This window comes from Vicugna pacos, chromosome 16, assembly GCF_048564905.1.
Source record: "Vicugna pacos chromosome 16, VicPac4, whole genome shotgun sequence".
Classification (NCBI taxonomy): Eukaryota; Metazoa; Chordata; class Mammalia; order Artiodactyla; family Camelidae; genus Vicugna; species Vicugna pacos.
The window spans coordinates 46555355-46574277 of NC_133002.1; the positions used below are offsets into that span (position 1 = coordinate 46555355).

Sequence of the window (18923 nt, forward strand, 5' to 3'; positions counted from 1 at the left end):
GATCTCCTTAATGGACACATGGTCCACAAGTGGGCAAGGGGTGGGACTGGGACGACCTGGGTGACATTCCTGGTTCCCAAAAGCCCTGGCTGCAGTAGGTGACAGGTTTTCTGGGCAGCCCTCGTTCTCACCAGCCTCCAGCCAAGAGATTTCTCACCGGGGAGGCCTGCTTTGGGTGATTTTGGGGGTCTCTCTGCTTCCTCCCTCCCCCAACATCTAGGCACTCACTGTGCCGGGATCCTGGGCAGAGATCCCTGAGCTCAGTCCCTGAGCTCCCTCTCCTCTGGGAGAAGGTAGGAGGTGCTCACCACTTCGCCCCGCCTCTGGCCACTGGCGCCACCTTCTGGTGAGTTTCTTTTTCGTCATCAGACAGGCTCCACCTCGTCCCGCCCACTAGGTCCTCGCTCCAGGGCTGTTACTGACTGGTTTCTCCTCCCACACTCACAGGGACGGGTGTCCAGGTTGATGAGGACTTTGAGAAATGCTGACTGACAAGCCCCGGAAGGAGTGACGTTGGTTCTGCCATTTTTGAAAGCTGTTTGGCAACGGGTATCAGTAACTTCGAAAATGTTAGCAGGGAGGGTAGAGCTCAGTGATAAGAGTCCGTGCTTAATGTGCAGGAGGTCCTGGGTTCAATCCTCAGTAACTCCATTAAAAATAAATAAGTAAATAAATAAATAAACCTAATTACCTCCCCCCCAAAAAAGAAGAAAAAGAAAAAATGTTCACACCCTATGACCTGGCACATCCAAGTATGCAAATTCATCTAAAATCTCCAAATGCAAATAAGGCCTTGTGCAAAGATTCACCACGTTGTTATTTACAATAGCAAAAATAGAAACAAATTAAATACCTAGTGAGAGAGAACTGAAATAAATTAAAACACAAAGATACGAAATATTACACAGTTGATAAACATTTGATTTATGAAAGGTATGTAAAAACAAATGTTTATGATATAATAATTAAGTGGGAAAAGCAAGCTATAAAGTTGTATGTACAGAATAATTTGTAAAAGAACATCAGAAGTGACGTGGAGAAAAAATACAACAAAAGATGATTAACAATTGTCTCTGGGCAGTTGTGAGACTATAGGTGATTTGTTTTCTTTTTTTCTACCCTCTCACCTTTTTAAGTTTTGTATACTGAGCAGCCTCTAGTTCATTTTTCAAAGAAAATAGAAAAAACAACAAACAGTAGTTCTATTACTCTACCTTCCTTTCCACACCCCCAGTGAGCCAAACTCAGTTTCCCCTTAAGGTCCTGCCTTGTCTTCTCCCTCCCCCCTTTTAGAGACTCATCTCTACCTCCACCCTGTGATTTCCTGACCCTCCCCAGCTGCCAGAACCCACAGGCAATCAACCCTTTCTTGACAAGGTAGGAGCTGAGTTTTTCTCCATCCTCCTTCCAAAGCCTAGAATGCATGGCTGAGGAAGAAGATCAGAAAGCGGAACCGCTCCCCACTAGTCCTGGGCTCCCCTTCCAATATGCACTTGACCTGGGCCGGGACCCAGGCAAGCCCAGGAAAGCCCCTCGCTGGGTCACGGTGTCCTGAGCAGAGCAGCTCCGAGAGGGGGCGAGGGGAGACTCCACCCATCCAATGTAGACTCTCTAAGCTGGAGGGACCCGAGACTTCAACATGCCCATTAGTGCGCAAATTCAAGTGTTAGAATCACCAGGGCACTTGTGAGAAATGCCGAGTCCCGAGCCCAGGCTCAGAGATGGTTTTGGTAGGTATTGATAGGACCCAGGAGTCATCTTTTTACCAGCTTCCCGAGGGACTGGGATGCAGGTGGTTCATAGCCTGGCTTCAAGAAATCAGAGTCCAGTCTAATCCAGCAGGCTCCCTCCTCCTCATTGGCTTATGCAGGAGAACTTGGCCCTGAGTCAGAGGACAGAAGGGAGGAGAAGGTGGGGTCTGGAGGGGGAGGAGGGAGGGGCCTGTTGCTGTGCTTCCAGGCCCCGGGGGAGTCCCAGTAGCAGATATGAATTCAGACCAGATCCCCTGAGCCTGGTCTGGCCCCGGGGAGGGTTCAGCGGCAGCTCATCCTGCCCAGGGATGTGACCATCTGGGGGAGGTTCCAGTCTCCAGCTGGAACTGTGAGGCCAGGCTCCAGGGTTGACAAAGGCTTCCAGGCCAGGCGGGGGTGTGCAGGAGAGGCTGGGAAGGAAGGGGGAGAGCCCTGGACTCTGTCAGTTGAACTCTGAAGCCGTAGCAGAACATTTATCAGAGTCAGTGCAAATTCAGCCTTCAGATTCACGGAGGGTGTGCTGCAGCTACACTGAGATGATCTTTGAGAGGTCCAGCTCTTCCCCAGACTTGGGGAGGGGAGGTCCCAGGCTCATGGCTCCCTCAGGGTCCTGCAAAGAGGCTCCATCTTTCTCTGAAGTCTGTAAAGACAACAGTGGGGAGTGAAAAGCAGTGCCCAGCTCGGGGGTCTCCAGGTAGCTGTTGGGTAGCTGTTGGGTCCACCCAAGCCTTTTCTACAAGCCTCTGTCCATCTGAGGCACACTAACCACTTCTCCCCAGAACCCCAGGCTTTGATTCATCCCAGCCCATCCCCCTATCCCCTGGGAGACCATCCTCAGGGCCTCAGGCCCTGTTCTGGCTTCAGATGTGGGAATCCTGCCAGCTCAGAGCTCTTTAAGCTGTGATTTCTAGCAAACTCTTCAAGAATTTTCTTCTTTAAAAAGAGCATATGAGGTCAGGAGTCCTGGCTTCTTGGGTGAAAGGGCCTAGGCTCTGGTTATGATGGCGAAGGTGGGTGAATACTGAGGACAGGGCCCTCCCCCACTTCCCTGAATTGTCAGAGTGGAGCCAGGCTAAGTGGCTCCAGACCCCCGGAGTCCTCTGTCCACACCTGGCTCAGGCACCAGGTCTCCGTGTTGGGGCTGGCAGAGGGCTCGGGGCTGGCAGGGGGCCCAGTAAGCCCTGCGCAGTTGATCACAGAGGACTTCGAGACCCAGATGCTCCCTAGCGGCTGAAACACAGACACAGTCAGAACAGCCTGTTCTTGGCAGCAGGGACAGTCTGCAAGCTTGAGCAGGAGGAGGGACATGCAGGGGGGTGGGCCGAGGAGTCAGAGTCCTTACGTCCAATTTACTACGTCTCAGTGTGACCTTGGGCAAGCCCCCTAACTTCTCTGAGGCTCAGTTTCCTTAGCTGTAACAGGGGGATAGGAATTTTTCCCTTAGGGTTATGATAAATATTTGTGATAATATTTTATCACTCAGTAACTGGGAACTCCTGGAATGATCAATTGGTTTTCATTATTGTTATTTCTATCCTTCGAGCAAGGAGAACGTGCCTGTTGCAGATTGTTGGTCATATGCCCTGAGAGAGCAAAACTGGACATCTCAAAAATTCACCGGGTAACAAACAGCACAGGAAAAACTCTTTAGGGATTATCTGTCTAAGCGACCCCTCCTTAATCAAATGAGAGGCCCAGGGAAGAGAAGGGGGAATCCAGTGTGGCTGAGGAAGCCCATCTCCTGACTTGGGCTCAGCTGCTCGCCTGGGTTGTCAGCTACGTCTCCTAAGGGCACAGCTGCCCTGAGGTGGACGAGCCGGGAGATCCCATGGCCTGATGGACACTGAAGCCGAGGAAAGGCGTGCCCATTTTCTGGATAGCTAGGGATGTCTCATCTCGCTTGTTCCTAACAACAGTCCTGCGAAACGGGGAAACCGAGGCCCAGAGATGTGATGTAACTTGCCAGAAGTCACACAGCTGGCTCTTCTTACTGGAACAAGGTAAGAGTCAGAACAGAATTCCTTGGCTGCAATCTGGCTGGGGGGATGAGAGCCTGAAGGAATGGGGGACGGGGGAAGGAGATTTCACAAATGCTGTCACTCATAGCCCTTGTCCTTCTCAGCCCTGTCTATGGGGAGGACACGGTAGAGCTGGGGCCAGACCAGAGAATGCCTGATGTCAGGTCCTTTTCCCATGAATCCCATATTTACAGCTTTGTGATTCCATCGAAACCCCATCACTGCTGACCACTGACCACCAGCAGCTGCTGAAGTGTCACTTACTTTATCTAGGGTGACCAATTTGAGGAAAGAATCTCAGGGGCAGAGATCAAACCACACATGGAGGCTGTGGCCAGGACCACTACCTTGTGTCCAGGGCGAGTCTCTCAATGGCCCCTCGGCCCACACGGTGGACACTTGGCTGTTCAGCGAGCACGGAGGCAGTTTCTGGGTTGTGGCATGTACAGGGTACATGTGACAGCCTCTAATTCTGGGCATTAGGACGATAGTTGCACAGCTGCCTGGAGGGACTCCCTCTTACCCCAGCCCCCCTTCTGTGAGCCCCAGGATGCAGAGCCAGGAGGAGGGCTCTGGCGGTGGCTGTGGCAGTCCCTCTGTCCACCTCTCAGACCCTTCCTTACTTCGTCCATCACCTTTGGTCTCATTGAGCTTCCTGGGACAACAGCAGCTGCTTCCTAAGTGAAGGAAAGCCCAGCGTCCCATTCCCGCCCCAGCCCCTCCCTGGCCTGAGGCTTTTGTCCCTGCTGGCGCCAGGAAAGAACGCAATAGGGCCCCCCTTTCCTGCTCCAATGTTTTAAAGAATCAGCATGGAGGCATCTCAGTAAACAGCTGAGGAAGGAGAGGCCGGGTGAGGCAGTTGGGAGAGGCAAGCGGGGCTTCTGTTTCCTGAGCCGTGACCCTCCCCCCGAGCGTGCTGGCGCGGGAAGGGAGGGCTCTCTTTGCAGGGGTCTGGGATGGGCCCGGCAGCAGGGAGCCTCTCTCCAGGAAGATGGGCACAGGGACCCCCATTCTCTCTGCCCTCTGGACCCCAGTGCTCAGCCTGAGTGTCCAGGTAGACACGCCACCTTGGTCTCAGAGTCAAGGAAAGAGCAGAGGAAACAGCAGGGTGTTCTGGAAAGAGGAGAGATGGGAGCTGAGAGCTCTGGATCCCACTCTCTGTTGGGGCCACTGCCTGCTGTGTGACCTTGGGCAAGACTTTTTCCCTCTTGGGGTCTCAGTTCTCTCTTCTGTAAAAGCAGACCAGGATCTGTGGTTGTCACATTCTGGTGTGCTGTCAGCATCCCCAGGGCAGTGTTTAAAATTCAGGTTCCCAACTCCTACCGCTAGAGGCTTTGGTTAGGACTGGCATCAAAGAAAGCGTATTTCTAATAGGCCCCCACCCCCACCCCCAGGTGTTCTGAAAAGGAGTTTGCACCAAACTTAGGGAAAGGCTGGACTAGATGATCTCAAAGGCACCCTGTGGATCCAGCTCAGATGCTGTCTGATCCTAAAAAGGAGGATGAAAAGAGGGCCCCGGGGTTTGGAGCACAGCCCTGCTGGTACCCTCGGTGGGAAGTCAGGGTGAGGAGGGCACTCTGTTGGCTCGCAGCCTGAAGGGCAGGGCTCACACCTTTTCCCGGGATGTGGGCTGCAAGCCCGGCCTTGAGGTCAGCTATGGAAGACCAATTTGGGAGACGAAGAGGCAGGGCCCGGGAGTCCTGACTTCCAGCCTTTCGGGGGTCTGAGCTCGTGTCTGCCACCTACCTGGTGGGAGAGGTGGATATTCTCCTTCTCCTGTGTCTCCGTATCCCGTTGAGCTGAAAGAGACAAGACGGAGCAATGACCAGACTTTTGAGATTAGTGCATGGAAATCCCAGTGTGGACAAGAAACTGGCCGAGGAAGTAATTCTCTTTGCTAAGGTCATTGTTTCTGAAACCTCAATGTGCATACAGGACCTTGGGAAATTTTATTAAATGCTGATTCCAATTCAGTAGGTTGAACTTGAGGCCTGAGACTCTATATGTCTAACAGGCTACCAGGGGATGTCACCGCTGCCAGCTGGGATCCATCATTTGAGAGACAATGTGCTAAGAGGCTCTGCGGTCGTGACCAGAATGTTTTCATCCCGTGTGCTCCTCCCGACTCCCCTGAGGGGCCTAGGGTCATGGGCAAGGCTGACATTTCTTCCTGGGGTCACACAGTGGGGAGTCAGGAGGCAGACCTGGGATCCCCCCATGGCCACCTGCACTGGGACAACATTGCCAATTTGCCAGGATGTCTTCCTGGCTATACAAACACAGGGCCAGCTGCTTAACCACTCTGTGCCTCAGTCTCTTGCCCTATAAAGTGGGGGGATTTGAAACAAGTAATTCCTAACTCCACAGTATTGAGGAGGTTCAAAGAGATAAAAACAACATAAGCCACACCAGTGTCCACCACAAGGCAACTCCCATGGTTGTTGTTTCAGTTAATCTGTGCCATCCACCACAGAAGCCAAGAGCTACCCGCGGCCATTGAGCCCTGAAAATGTGACTACTCTGAATAACGCTGGGTTTCAGACTCAAGGTGAAAAAATGAATGTTGAACATATGCCAATAGTACCTTTATATTGATTCCATGTTGAAGTGATAATGTCTCGGATATATCGTGGTAAATAAAGTCTATTATTAGAATTAACTTCACTAGTTTCTTTGTACTTTGTTTTCATGTGACTACTAGGGAATTGTCCATCACAAATGTGGCTCGTATTCTGTTTCTGTTGGATGTATATCTGAGGCAGCTGAGGCTCAGGGAAGTTAGGTGACTTGCCCAAGGTCACGCGGCTCAAAAGTGGCAGAGCTGGGATTTGAAGCCAAGCCTTGAAAGGCACTGAGCACCTCTAGAAACCCAGTGGCAGGTGTTAGCGGGGAGGGGCACAATGTACGTCCTACTCAAGTTCAAGTGCTCAGACCTGTACTCCCCTCTGTGGTCAGTCCTCGTACAAGGAGCCGGACCTGCAGAGATGGACATGGAGTCACTGGGATCCACAGGGAGAGAAGTGGCTGATGAGCTAGGTCGGACAGACCAGAGCAAGATGAAAACCCCCCACCGCTCCCCTATTTGAATTGCTTGTGCTTAATGTGGCCCGCCCAGTGGGGCGCTCCCAATGCCCGCATCTCAGATGTACACATCAAGGCCCACAGGGTCTCTCTGGGGTGTTGGGAGGACTGGAGGTCTTGGGAGGCCCCTGGCTGAGAGCCTCTCACCCCTTTGGTCTACACTGCTCACCTTCCCTCCTCCGCCGGAGCATGTAGCTGCCGAGGGCAGCCAGGCCTGTGGCCAGCAGCAGGGCCAGCAGCACCAGGACAGGGGCCAGGATGCGGATCATCGGGATGGACACCCTGTGGATGAGATGGAAAGGAGCCCAGCAGCTGTCACCAGATATCAGCGACATGCTGTGCATTCTTATTCTGAGTCCCAGCCATGTCCCTTGTCTCTCCCAAGGAGATCAGAGGGCACCAGGGTCCACATCTGGTTAGTCCCAATGAAAGGGACCTCAGCCCCTGTCACCAATCCCAGGAGACACTTTCATTTGGGTCTGAACCTGGGAGCAGTTACCTGGCTCTCCATAATAGAGGGCAGGTATACATAAACCAATAGTCGGGGGTTATAGCTCAGTGGTAGAGCGCATGCTTAGCATGCAAGAGGTCCTGGGTTCAATCCCCAGTACCTCCATTAACAAAAAGAAAATAAAAAAACCCTAAGAGCCTATCTTTCAGGCTGGGACTCCGGTCTGGTAAGAAAATACCATATTGTTTGGGTCCATATTTTCATGCTTGGCAGAAGCCAGTGGAAAGAGTACAGGCAAAAGCTACTGAACTGGGGTGCCTGTCCCTGAAGCCAGGCAGGGAGCGATGTGGGGACTGGGGCCATGGAAGTCCCTTCACTTTGGGTGGGCCTACAAGTCCAAGGCAGCAGGCCTGCTGGCCCCTGGAGCGTAGGTTGTTTACTGCTCAAGGGCCCAAGTGAGTAGGGGGTGAGATGGGGGCTGAATCTGCCCTCTGTGCACAGCTGCAGCCACGACAAGAGGCTGTGTTTGCCTGGAGGAAGGAATATTGGGTTCTTACTTGCTCAGAGGCACCTTATGATTTAGTGATGACCTGAAAGGTGACCTTGGTCACCTGGGGCTCACCTGGGCTCAGAGCTGCTGCTGCTGGGGACCAAACTGGCTTCCTCTGCTGAGGTGGAGTCCAGCTGGGTAGCTGGGCGGGAGGTCCCTGCAGGAGGATAGTTTGCTGGGTGAGGAGAGGTCCTTGCATACAGAGAGGTTGTTGGGTGAGAAGAGGTCCCTGCATACGGAGAGGTTGTTGGGTGATGAGAGGTCCTTGCATACAGAGAGGTTGTTGGGTGAGAAGAGGTCCCTGCATACGGAGAGGTTGTTGGGTGATGAGAGGTCCTTGCATACAGAGAGGTTGTTGGGTGAGAAGAGGTCCCTGAATACGGAGAGGTTGTTGGGTGATGAGAGGTCTTTGCATACAGAGAGGTCCCTGTGTACGGAGAGGCTGCTGTGTGCTTGTACAGGGAGGTCCCTGGGAATGGAGATGCCTTGGTCCCTGTCTTCCCCTGCTTGGCTGTGGTGACTGTCAGGTGGAGACCAGAAGAAGCTACAAGTCCAAAAGCAATACCTCAGCACCTTCCCTGATCCTTGATTCACAGCATCCCCAGACCTCTGATCCTTAACCGCTGAACCCTAGTCTCCCCAGGACCAATATCTCAGAACATCTCCAGCTACAGGACACCCCAGGAAGCAAGCAGAGGTCTCGATGAAGCCCTTTTCAGCAAGCAGGCTATATCTTAGGAACACCCCACACCTGTGCATAGCTCTCCCCTCCCGTCTGTGCTGCGGCCTGCCGTCCCGTGGGAATGTGCAGTCCCTCCGCCCCCACCTCCATGACCCTGTCCCCCTCCCAGGGAAGGAGAGACATTTGTTACCTGGAAAGACGGACAGAGAGACCAAGAAAGCCTTATCAAAGCCCACTCTTTGGACCCCACACCAGTACTTCCCCGCGTCCTGCAGGGTGAGGTTCCTCAGGGTCACCTTGAACTTGAGTTCCTGGGGGCTGTCGTGGATGGACACCCTGCCATCTTGGCCATATTCTCCCGAGAATATAGTCCCAGAGCAGCGGGAGATCAGTAACCCAGCCTCCTTGCACCAGTATTTCTTGTTCATCTTCAGCTCTTCCCCGTAGGTGCACTGCAGGGACACAGTGTCACCTTCGAACCCTCTGATCTCCTTCGGGCCCACCAGGGCTGTGCAACCTGAAACCACAGCAAGGGTTAAGGTTGGAATTGCCTGATTCAAGTACGAGGGCCAAGACCAGAAGGCTTTCCTCAGTCACCCTCTTCTTGGGGCAGCCCTGGGAAGAGCTGGTACTCCACTCTGCCAGTGAGGGATCTTGGGACAGGGCTGTTGCTGTTTCCCTAAACCTGGCATATTGCAGGCTGGTGATGGGGAAGCTCAAGATTCAGACAACCCAGAGTGTGATCTCAGCAATACCACTTAGTAGCTGTGTGACCCTGGAGAAATTGCTTGACCTCTCTGGGCCTCTTGAGTTTTCTCACCTATAGATGATGATAATGTCCTGTTTCATCAAATTAAGTTTCTATCATATGTAAGATCCACCATAATTTTATATAACATTAAGAAAAAACAGTCAATTGAACAACTGACATCAGTTATAAGATACATCCTAATTTTTTTTTATGTTAAAAGGTTAAAAAAAAGAAAAAAAAGAAAAGCAGGCTTGTGATTGATATAACAGAATATTCTTTATCTCTCAGGGTTGTTGTGAGTGGTGTAACAGATGTTCAGGAAATAATTGCTGAGTGCTAATAGGGGTGTCTTGTCTGTCCCCAGGCTTGGCACAATCAGGAAATGAAAAAGACTCACAACCGCTCAGCCCTGAAGGGGCTGGAACCCAAAGGTCTGGGGAAAACCTGGCTCTGGGTTTCAGAAACAGCAAGTGTCCGCCCCCTCTGAGGGTTTTGGACTAGCGGGGTGGGGTGAAGCCTGGAAGCTGGGCAAAGTCAGAGCCACAAGGCCTGGTCTGGAAAGGAAATGTAGGTTCCTTTCTCTGCAGACCCAAAGGGAGAGCCTGAGAATGAGCTCCACACCCCTCTACTCCCCCACCCCCGCCCCTGCCCCTGCCTCCATCTCACCTGGGAGCACGAGGCAGCCCCAGAACAGCAGGACAAGTGGCTGCATGGTGAGTGCTGGCCACGCGGCAACGCACGTTGGGAACTGGGCGCTCCTCTCCGGAGCACACGGGACTTGAACTGCCTACAGAAGCGAGATCAAAACAGGAAGGGAGAGGAGGGGCCGTGCGGGTCACCCCTCTGTGCGCGCAGGCCAGGGAGGCGCCTTTGCAGTTCCCTCTACTTGCCATCTGTGCGTGCTAGCCCAGCGCCTTGAAAACCCACTGAAGGCTTCTTCCAAATCCGTACCCTTGCGGGGGGTCTTCACCATAAACCACGACCACAGCCCCTCCAGAGGGTCTGTGTATAGAATTCAGGGAGTCCATGAATCTGGGTGGGAAAATACTACATCTTAACTGTAATTAACCTTTAAGTAACGTTTATCTTTTCCTTATGAGTGTAGTGTTCGCAGCACCGTGACTTTGTCACCAATAAAAACCACAGACACTAGAATATCCAGTTGTCACTGGTAGCTTGAAATACCGTGTACGCACCTCACTACTTGGATGATCATTAGTTATTAGACCTGCCACTAGCATTGTTATCTAAAGCAATAATAAGCACATGTATTACAGTATTACACAAATATTTTGATAACCACTTCAATACTGTTGGTTTTCTTTTAAGCATGTGTACTTTATTTTATATGCTCAAAAGGCCATTATTCTGAGACGGAGTCCATAAGCTTCACCAGACTGCCAAGTGGTCAATGGTACAGAGGTTAGGGGACCCAGAGACAGCGCTCACTGCCCCTCCTTCCCGTCGCCTCCCGGAGAGCGCAGTACCGGCCTCGGCCACAGGGCGGCGGTACAGGCAGGGGTGAGGGAAGCCGTTCTCCGGGGCTGATCCGGGTACCCGGAGCCTCTGGCAGGCCCCGCGAAGAGGCTGGACTCCGCAGGTGTGCTGAGTTGTCGTGGCCATTTAAAAAGTGAGTTAGCGGTTTTCCACCTCAGAACTGAATCCTTCTTGAAAGGAACAAAACAAACAAGCACACTAGAGGTAGCCGTGACATACTGTTTTTTCCAAAACAGCTCTGTCTGTCGTTTTTTCTGATTGTAAAGGTTATACAGGTTGTAAGCAAACTTACACAAGGCAGAAATGTTAAAAAAAAAAAGGGGGGGGGATGTGGAAGGTGGGGAACTTTTCCTGTTCTTCTCCTTCTCTCTTAGAAATATTTTGGCATATATACTTCCCTAGGTACAGTTGGAATTTTTACCCACTTGCTGGGCTGATATTTGAAGCGTTAACTCAGTGGTTCTAGGAGGGGAGATTGTGTGTGTGTGGTGGGGCGTGGGTGGGTGTGATTCTGGTGATGTGGGAGATATGTCTCAACTTCACAACTTTGGGGGTTGCTGCTGGCATTTAAGCAGACAGGGGTTCACGTGGGTGAAAACTCTGATCTCAGCCCAGGACCCGACTTCCCTTTCGTACACAGACTACAAAAGGTAATCAGTTTTTGTAGTTTTAAAAACACAGATTAAAGTAATATTTATTCTAGTGCTTAATAGTATTATCTCTGTTCTTTGTTCTGTCCTTATACAGAATAATTTCTGACCTTCTTACTTTTCTTAAATCCGAACTTATTTATTATAAGCAGAGCAAGCATCTGGCACTTTAGCCTGTTTTCTGATGGGAGAGCTGGGGTGGGGTGGGGTGGGGAGTGCAGAAGGACCAGTGGGCTTGTGGCAACCTCACCACATCCTCTTGACATCCATGTGCCCCTGGTTTGGCCATATCTGGTGGTACCATGGCTGGAATGAGGAGCTAGGGAGCCAGTGGGTGGGGTGAGGAAACACTGGACCACAGGAAGTCGGAGAGCCCAGTGGATGCTAGCATGGGCAGACAAAGAGGAAGGCTGCCTCCTACTGCTGTAAGCCCAGATGGTGAATAAAGACCTCCAGGAGTTAGAGCTCCCTTAGGGAGGAGGAAGGAGCAGGGAGAACCCTTCAGGCACTGAGTTTACTCTGAGTCAGCTGAGAAAACCCAGACTGAAAGCCACGTCCCAGCCATGGGGCAGGGTATAGAAAGGCCTATTGGTAGGACAGACAAAATCTGGCTCCCAAAGGGCCTAGCTTGACAGGTACCACTTTGTCACCCCAGTTCATTCTCTTCTGGTTTGGACTTGCTTGGACTAAGTCAATTCTGCTGATCTAAGATGGTCATTTGTTCCACTTAGATCAGGGTTTCTTAGTATCAGCACTATTGCCATTTGGAGCCAGATAATTCTTGCTTGTGGGGGCTGTCCTGTGTATTATAGGATGTTCAGCAGCATCTCTGGCCACTGCTTCCTAGATGCTGTCATTCTCCTCTCTGCCCTCCAAGTAGTGGCAATCAAGCATCTCTGTAGGAGATTTTTGTCCTGGGAGGCGAAATTACTCTAGGTTGAGAACCACTGCCTTGGATGATGCATGAATCTTTGGGGGAAAAAAGTGTAAGTTGTGTTCACACAGGTGCAGTAACCAGATTTTGGATACGGGAAAGTGGGCTTCCTAATCCTGACCCTCAGAGTTAGGCAGACTTTATGCATCGCAGGCAGCACAGGACATACTCTCTGCAGGCGAGCCAGCTCCCACGAGAAAGGGAAAAAAAGACGGCTGGGAGACATACCTTGTTTCTCCTTCCACTTCATCAATCATATAAGCCAAGGCGTGGAGAGAGACCAAGGGTGTTACATCCAACAAAGATGAGTGAGCCACAAGCTGGAAAGAGCCTGGATCCCTGAGTCATGCCTTGGAAAAGAGTTGCCTCAAGAGCTACCAAGCCAGCAGCAGACTTGGTGTGAGCAAGAGATAGACTTTTTATGGGTTTGGGCACTGAGATTTTGCAGTTTGTTTGTTTCCGAGGCATAACCTAAGCTACCACAGAGTGTTTTGTTTTCTCATATACATTCCATCCTCTCCTCCACCTACTGCTCCCCCAGCCCCAGCCAGTGGCAAACTCAATTGTTCAGCTTCTTCCACAGAAACAAACTTGAAAACTGCGCTCAAGTGTTTTATGTTGACTCTTTTAAGGATTTTTTTACTTCTAGGAATGCCAGTGAAATGATGGGGGAGGGCAGCAATGTAAGATGGAGTAATTAGGACCATCCTCCCTCGGAAGCTGGATGAAACAGACATATATTTTAAACTATTCTCAAATACATTGACGGCTAAATGCAATGTGGTATCTTGGATTGGATCCCAGAACAGAAAAAGGAGATTATAAAAAACTAGTGAAATACTAATAAAAGTCTGGAGTTTAGTTCATAGTAATATACTAGTGTTAATTCTTTAGATGTGACCAATGTACATGGTTATATAAAATGTTAACATGAAGGCAAACAGACAGAGTGAAGGATGTCCAGGGACTTTCTGTACTAACTTTGCAACTTTTCTGTAAATCTAAAATTATTCCCCAACATAAAGTTTATTTTTTAAAAAAAAGCAGGGGAGGGCTAACAAGAGCATGAGGGATTACCAGGCTGAAGTCTGCAAGCAGAAACCCAGAAAGCTGAGCTGAGTAGGCGAGGTGACTTTGTCGTTGGAAGCCTTTACTGATTCAGAAGAAGCAACTAAGGAGCTAGGCATGCAGGGCCCCCCAAGGGTGAGAAATCTGGTATATATGTATTTTTTTTTATCAGCTTAGGCTAGAACGCCTTAGGGCTGCACTTTGGGAGAGGGTGAACCACAGCTAAACCAAGCCACCACGGACCTCACGCAGCTTCCTGTCATTTGGGTGTCTCAGGCAACTTCAAACTTTGAACTTGAATTTGAATTTAAAATGGTCCTGATTTGGTCACACTCTCCTAACCCTTACCTCCAGGTACCATAAAGATACCAATGAAAAATACTTCCTGGAGGAAAACAGCATCAACCCAAGTCTTGAATTATTTTAAAAAATCAAAATTTTTCCAAATAAAGTCCAAAATACAATCAAAGATAACCAGACGTCTGAGGAGACCAGACGCCACCAGCGATACTGTGTAGACACAGGCGACAACAGAAACAGACCCCTGGAGACTCCAGGTATTGAAAATAGCAGGAACAGCCTTAATACAACTATTCTCACCATGTGCAAGGAAGTCAAATTCAAGCTGGAAATTTCTGGTGAGGAACTGGAAAGTATAAAAAAACAACAACAACAGTAGATTTGAAAAAGAACGGTATAAAATTCTAGAACTGAAAAAATATGATAATTAACATTAAGAATGCAGCAGATGAGTTCAGGTCAGACACAGTTGAAAGGATAATAGTGAACTGAAAGATGTATCAGAACAAACCATCTGGGATGAAGCACAGAGAAACAAAGGATGGGAAATAGAGACTCGAGGGAAAAAGAAATGGGGAATGAAGCGAGAATGTCCATCATATGCGTTATTGGAGACATAGAATGAAAGAAGACAGAGGATGCAGCAATGTTCGAAATATGAAGAAACACACTGTGTGTTCTTTAATACATTTATGTATGTGTGTGTGTGTGTGTGTGTGTATTTATATTATGTGGGATGCTGAATCCTGTAGCCTAGGGCAGGGACCCCTGTGCCCTGGGTCCAGGGGAGGTATAGTACGGACACTGGATGGATGACAAAGGTGGCACAGTAAAGAAGTGGGGGGAGGGTGGTCTTTTCAATGACAATTAGGTACCTACGTAGAAAAAATACGAGACCCGATCCCTGCCTCCCAGCCACCCAAAGCCAATTCTAGGGTGGCTTACAGAACTACATGTAAAAAGGCAAAATGATAAAGCTTATCAAAGATCATAGAGCATAACTTCATGGCCTTAGGGTAGGGGAAGAGTTCTCAAACCAAACACAGAAAGTACAGCCCACAGAGAAAAAGACTGATAAATCAGACTGCATTAAAATGAAAAAGTGTCCATTGAAAGATGACATGAAAGGGGAGAAGGTATAGCTCAGTGGTAGAGTGTGTGCTTAGCATGCACGAGGTCCTGGGTTCAATCCCCAGTACTTTCATTAAAAAAAATTAAAATAAAGAAATGAACCTAATTACCTCCTCCCTAATCCCCCCCCCCCAAGAAAAGGTTTAGAGGCAAATTTAAAAAAAGACATCCACAGAGTGGGAGAAAATATCAAGAGTGTGCATTACAGACAACAGATTACAGACAACATGGATAAATCATAAAAAAAGATAATGTTGAGTGAAAGAAGCCAGGCATGTAAAAGACTGATTCCATTTAGATGAACTCTGAAAACAGACCAAACGAAATGGCATTGTATTGTGATATATATATTTCGATGGTAAAACCAGAAAGCAGAAGTGATTCTGGTAAATGTCAGGGTAGTGGTTGTCTTTGTGGGAAGATGCTGTGATCTCAAGGGACGTACGAGGCTTTCTGTGGCTAGAAGTTTATTTCTTCATTGGGCTGGTGGCTACACAGGTGTTCCCCGTTTTATTAATCTGTGAAGTTGTCATGTTTGTGCTCACTTATTATGTTCATTTTCCTGTGAGCACATTCTGTATCACAAATCAAAACTTTTTTTTGAGATGTAGTAACAAAAATAACAAATAAGAAAAGTTATCAGAAATCTGAAAAAAAAAAAACAACCAAACCAGAGTTACAGGATGTTCCCTTGTTCTCACTGAGATGTAATAAACAGTCTGAGCCCATCCTTTCTTCAGACCTTCTGACTCACTCTCTTTTTTTTTTTTTGCTTTTAAGAAGACTTCAATATTTTATTGTGATTATTTAGACTTGATAGAATTTATACATTTTAAGGCATTTATAAAGATATTCTGATTCTGCAACAGAAAAATGTAGGTACATAAATACAGAACAGGCTTTTCAGTTTCTTCTGATTTCAAAGTTCTGTGGTTTTTGTTAGTCATGACTCACTCTCTTGATGGAAGTGAGTCCTTTTCTCCTCTTGGAATTATTCCCTGTTCCCTTCGGTGCAGGGACCTATAGCCTGAAGCAGATTCTTTCTGTCACCTCTGCAAGGATCAAGGATCATGATGCTATGTCTTTTTCAGAGCGTGCTTTCTATACTCTTCTGTCCCTGCGAAGATGGACCCCCAAGTCATTCATTCCTCTGGCATCAAGCTCATCTTCCTCTTCCATCTGTGGCTGCTCTGCTGGAACATCTTGACCAAGTCTTGGGTGGCTGAGGCGACCCTGCCTGGGCTTCTGGCCGTCTTGGCCAACTCTGCCCTGAGTCACCTTTGTCCTGGCGTGCAGCCCTCTCCCCAGCACTCCAGCTCTAAACTCGCATTCACCCACACATCTAACACTATGTCAGTTCCAGGTGTACAACGTAGAGATTTGATATTTCTATATAATCCAAAACTATCAGCATGCTAAGTCTAGTTATATCTGTCACCATAGAAAGTTACTACAATATTATTGTCTGTATTCCCCACACTGTACGTTTCATCTCTGTGACTCATTTATTTTGTACCTGGAAGTTTGTCCTTCTTAGTCTCCTTCACTTATTTCATTCATTCCGCAACCCTATCCCCACTCTGGTAACCACCTGTTTATTCTTTGTATCGATGAGTCTGTTTCTGTTTTGTTCATTTGTTCTGTTTTTTAGGTTCCAAATTCAAGTAAAATCATACAGTATTTGTCTTTGGCTTATTTAACTTAGCATAGTGTCACCTAGGTCCATTCATGTTGTTGCAAATAGCAAGATTTCATTCTTTCTTATGGCTGAGTAGTATTCCATTGTGTGTGTGTGTGTGTGTGTGTGTATACACCACATCTTCTTTATCTAATCATCTATTGATGGATACTTGGATTGCTTCCATATCTTGGTTGTTGTAAATAATGTTGCATTGAACATAGGGGGTGCATATATCTTTTTGAATTCATGTTTTTTCTTGTTCAGAAAAATACCCAGTTGCTGGATTGTGTGATAGTTCTATTTTTAGCTTTTGTAGGAAACTCTGTACTGTTTTTCATAGTGACTGCACCAATTTTCATTCTCATCAACAGTGCAAGAGGGTTCCCTTTCTCTACATCCTTACCAACACTTATTATCTGTTGTCTTTTTCATTTTGCTTTTTTTGGGGTGGAGGTGATGATAGGGGAGGTAACTAGGTTTATTTGCTTATTTTTAGAGGAGGTACTGGGGATTGAACCCAGAACCTTTTGCGTGCTAAGCACGTGCTCTACCACTTGAGCTATACGTTCTCCCTGTTGTCTTTTTGATAGTAGCCCTCTCCCAGGTGTGAGGTGATATCTTATCGTGGTTTTGATTTGCAGTTCTCTGGTGATAGTGATGCTGAGCAGTTTTTCATGTGCCTATTGGCCATCTGTATCTCTTCGTTGTAGAAATGTCTATTCAGGTCCTCTGCACACTTTTTTTAATTGGATTTTTTTGATGTTGAGTTGTACAAGTGTTTTTGGTATATTTTGGATAGTAACCCCTCATCAGATGTATTGTTTGCAAATGTAGTCTCCCATTCAGTAGGCGGCCTTTTTGTTTTGTTGATTGTTTCCTTTGCTATGTAAAAGCTTTTTAGTTTGATGTAGTCCCATTTGTTCATTTTTGCTTTTGTTTCCCTTACCTGAGGAGACATATCCAAAAAATATTGCTCAGATTGATGTCAAAGCCTTTGTTTTCTTCTGGGAGTTTTATGGTTTCAGGTCTCATAGTTAAGTCTTTAATCCATTTCAAGTTAATTTTTGTATAAGATGAAGAAAGTAGTCCAGTTTGATTCTTTTGCATGTAGCGACACTATTTTTTTTTTTTAGTATTTTCTCCCCCAACTTATTTATAATGTCATCTTTCTAAAAAGTTAAATTATCATATACATGAGGACTATTTCTGTACTTTCTGTTCTGTTCTCTTTGTCTAGCTGTTGATGGTTTCTTCTGTACTAAACTTTAAAAAAATTGTTTTCATACCAGAAACATTTCATATCTATAGGGCTAGCGCCACTGTACACCCCCCATCTCCCAGCTTGCTTCCATAACTTTTCTTTTTCAGAATTTTCTTGCTATTCACCAATGCTTATTTTTCCTGATGAATCTTAGTATCATTTAATGAGTTCCCTCTGCAAATCCTCTTTGTATTTTAATTGGGATCGCATTGGGTTTGGAGATTATTTTAGAATGAATTGACATGTTTACAGTATTGAACTGTCCTTTGTCCTTTTCCCTATGTGAGCTACAGTTTATTGTATATGTCCTTCACTAGTGTTTTAAAGGCCTCCCCTCCCCACCCATATAGCAATAGGTCCTTTACTGTTCCTATTCAGTTTATAACTTGGTATTTAATCTTTTGGCTGGTATTTTAATTTGGAATTTTTTTCTTTCATTATGCTTTATAATTATTTATTTTTGTTCATAGGAAAGTCATTGAATTTTAATATCAATTGTAACCCACCATCTTATTTAATTTTCTCATCATTTCTATTTCTACTTTCAGTCAATTGCCCTCGGTTTCTCGGTGTACCATGTATCATCTGTGTTGCCTCCTTCTTTCTAGTATTCATGGCTCTTTATTTCACATCTACTCATGTAGGAGTCAGGTGATGGTAGGCTCCTTGAGATATAATTATTATAATCATACATATTGAGGGTTGGTATGTTTTCTTTTTTTCTTTTCTTTTTTTAAATGGAGGTACTAGGGGTTGAATCCAGGACCTTGTGCATGCTAGGCATGTGCTCTGCCACTGAGCTGTACCCTCCTCCCCATTCATTTTCTTTTAACACATGTGTCTTTGTGTTTAAAATGAGCATATCCTAGCTAGCACATAGTTAAGTCTTTCTTTTTAAATCTAGACTGACAATCTCTGTCTTTTATTTGGGGGATTCAGACCATTTACTTTTTACAAAAACAACTTTGAGATATAATTTACATACCATAAATTTCATCCATTTAAAGTGTATAATTCGATGGTTTTTAGTATAGTCACAGAGTCGTAAAACCATCACTAGAATCTAATTTTAGAACATTTTCATCGTTTCAGTAAGAAGCCTCACACCCATTAGCAG

General features: G+C 47.3%; 1 protein-coding gene across 5 annotated transcripts; it reads right to left on the reverse strand.

Moving 5' to 3' along the window:
* Nucleotides 1-906: 906 nt before the first annotated feature.
* CD300LG (CD300 molecule like family member g) lies at nt 907-10056 on the reverse strand. 5 transcript variants are annotated; one of them, XM_072940063.1, is made up of 6 exons: nt 9951-10056; nt 8724-9050; nt 7924-8008; nt 7020-7132; nt 5516-5568; nt 907-2391 (listed from the first exon to the last, which is right to left on the reverse strand). In XM_072940063.1, the coding sequence occupies exons 1-6, from the start codon at nt 9994-9996 to the stop codon at nt 2278-2280; spliced, it is 738 nt and encodes a 245-aa protein (XP_072796164.1). In that variant the 5' UTR covers nt 9997-10056; the 3' UTR covers nt 907-2277. The 5 variants fall into 5 exon arrangements, with proteins under 5 accessions (XP_072796164.1, XP_072796163.1, XP_031541337.2 ...); XM_072940062.1 differs by having other exon boundaries at nt 7924-8080; XM_031685477.2 differs by having other exon boundaries at nt 7924-8152.
* Between the last annotated feature and the right edge of the window lie 8867 nt (nt 10057-18923).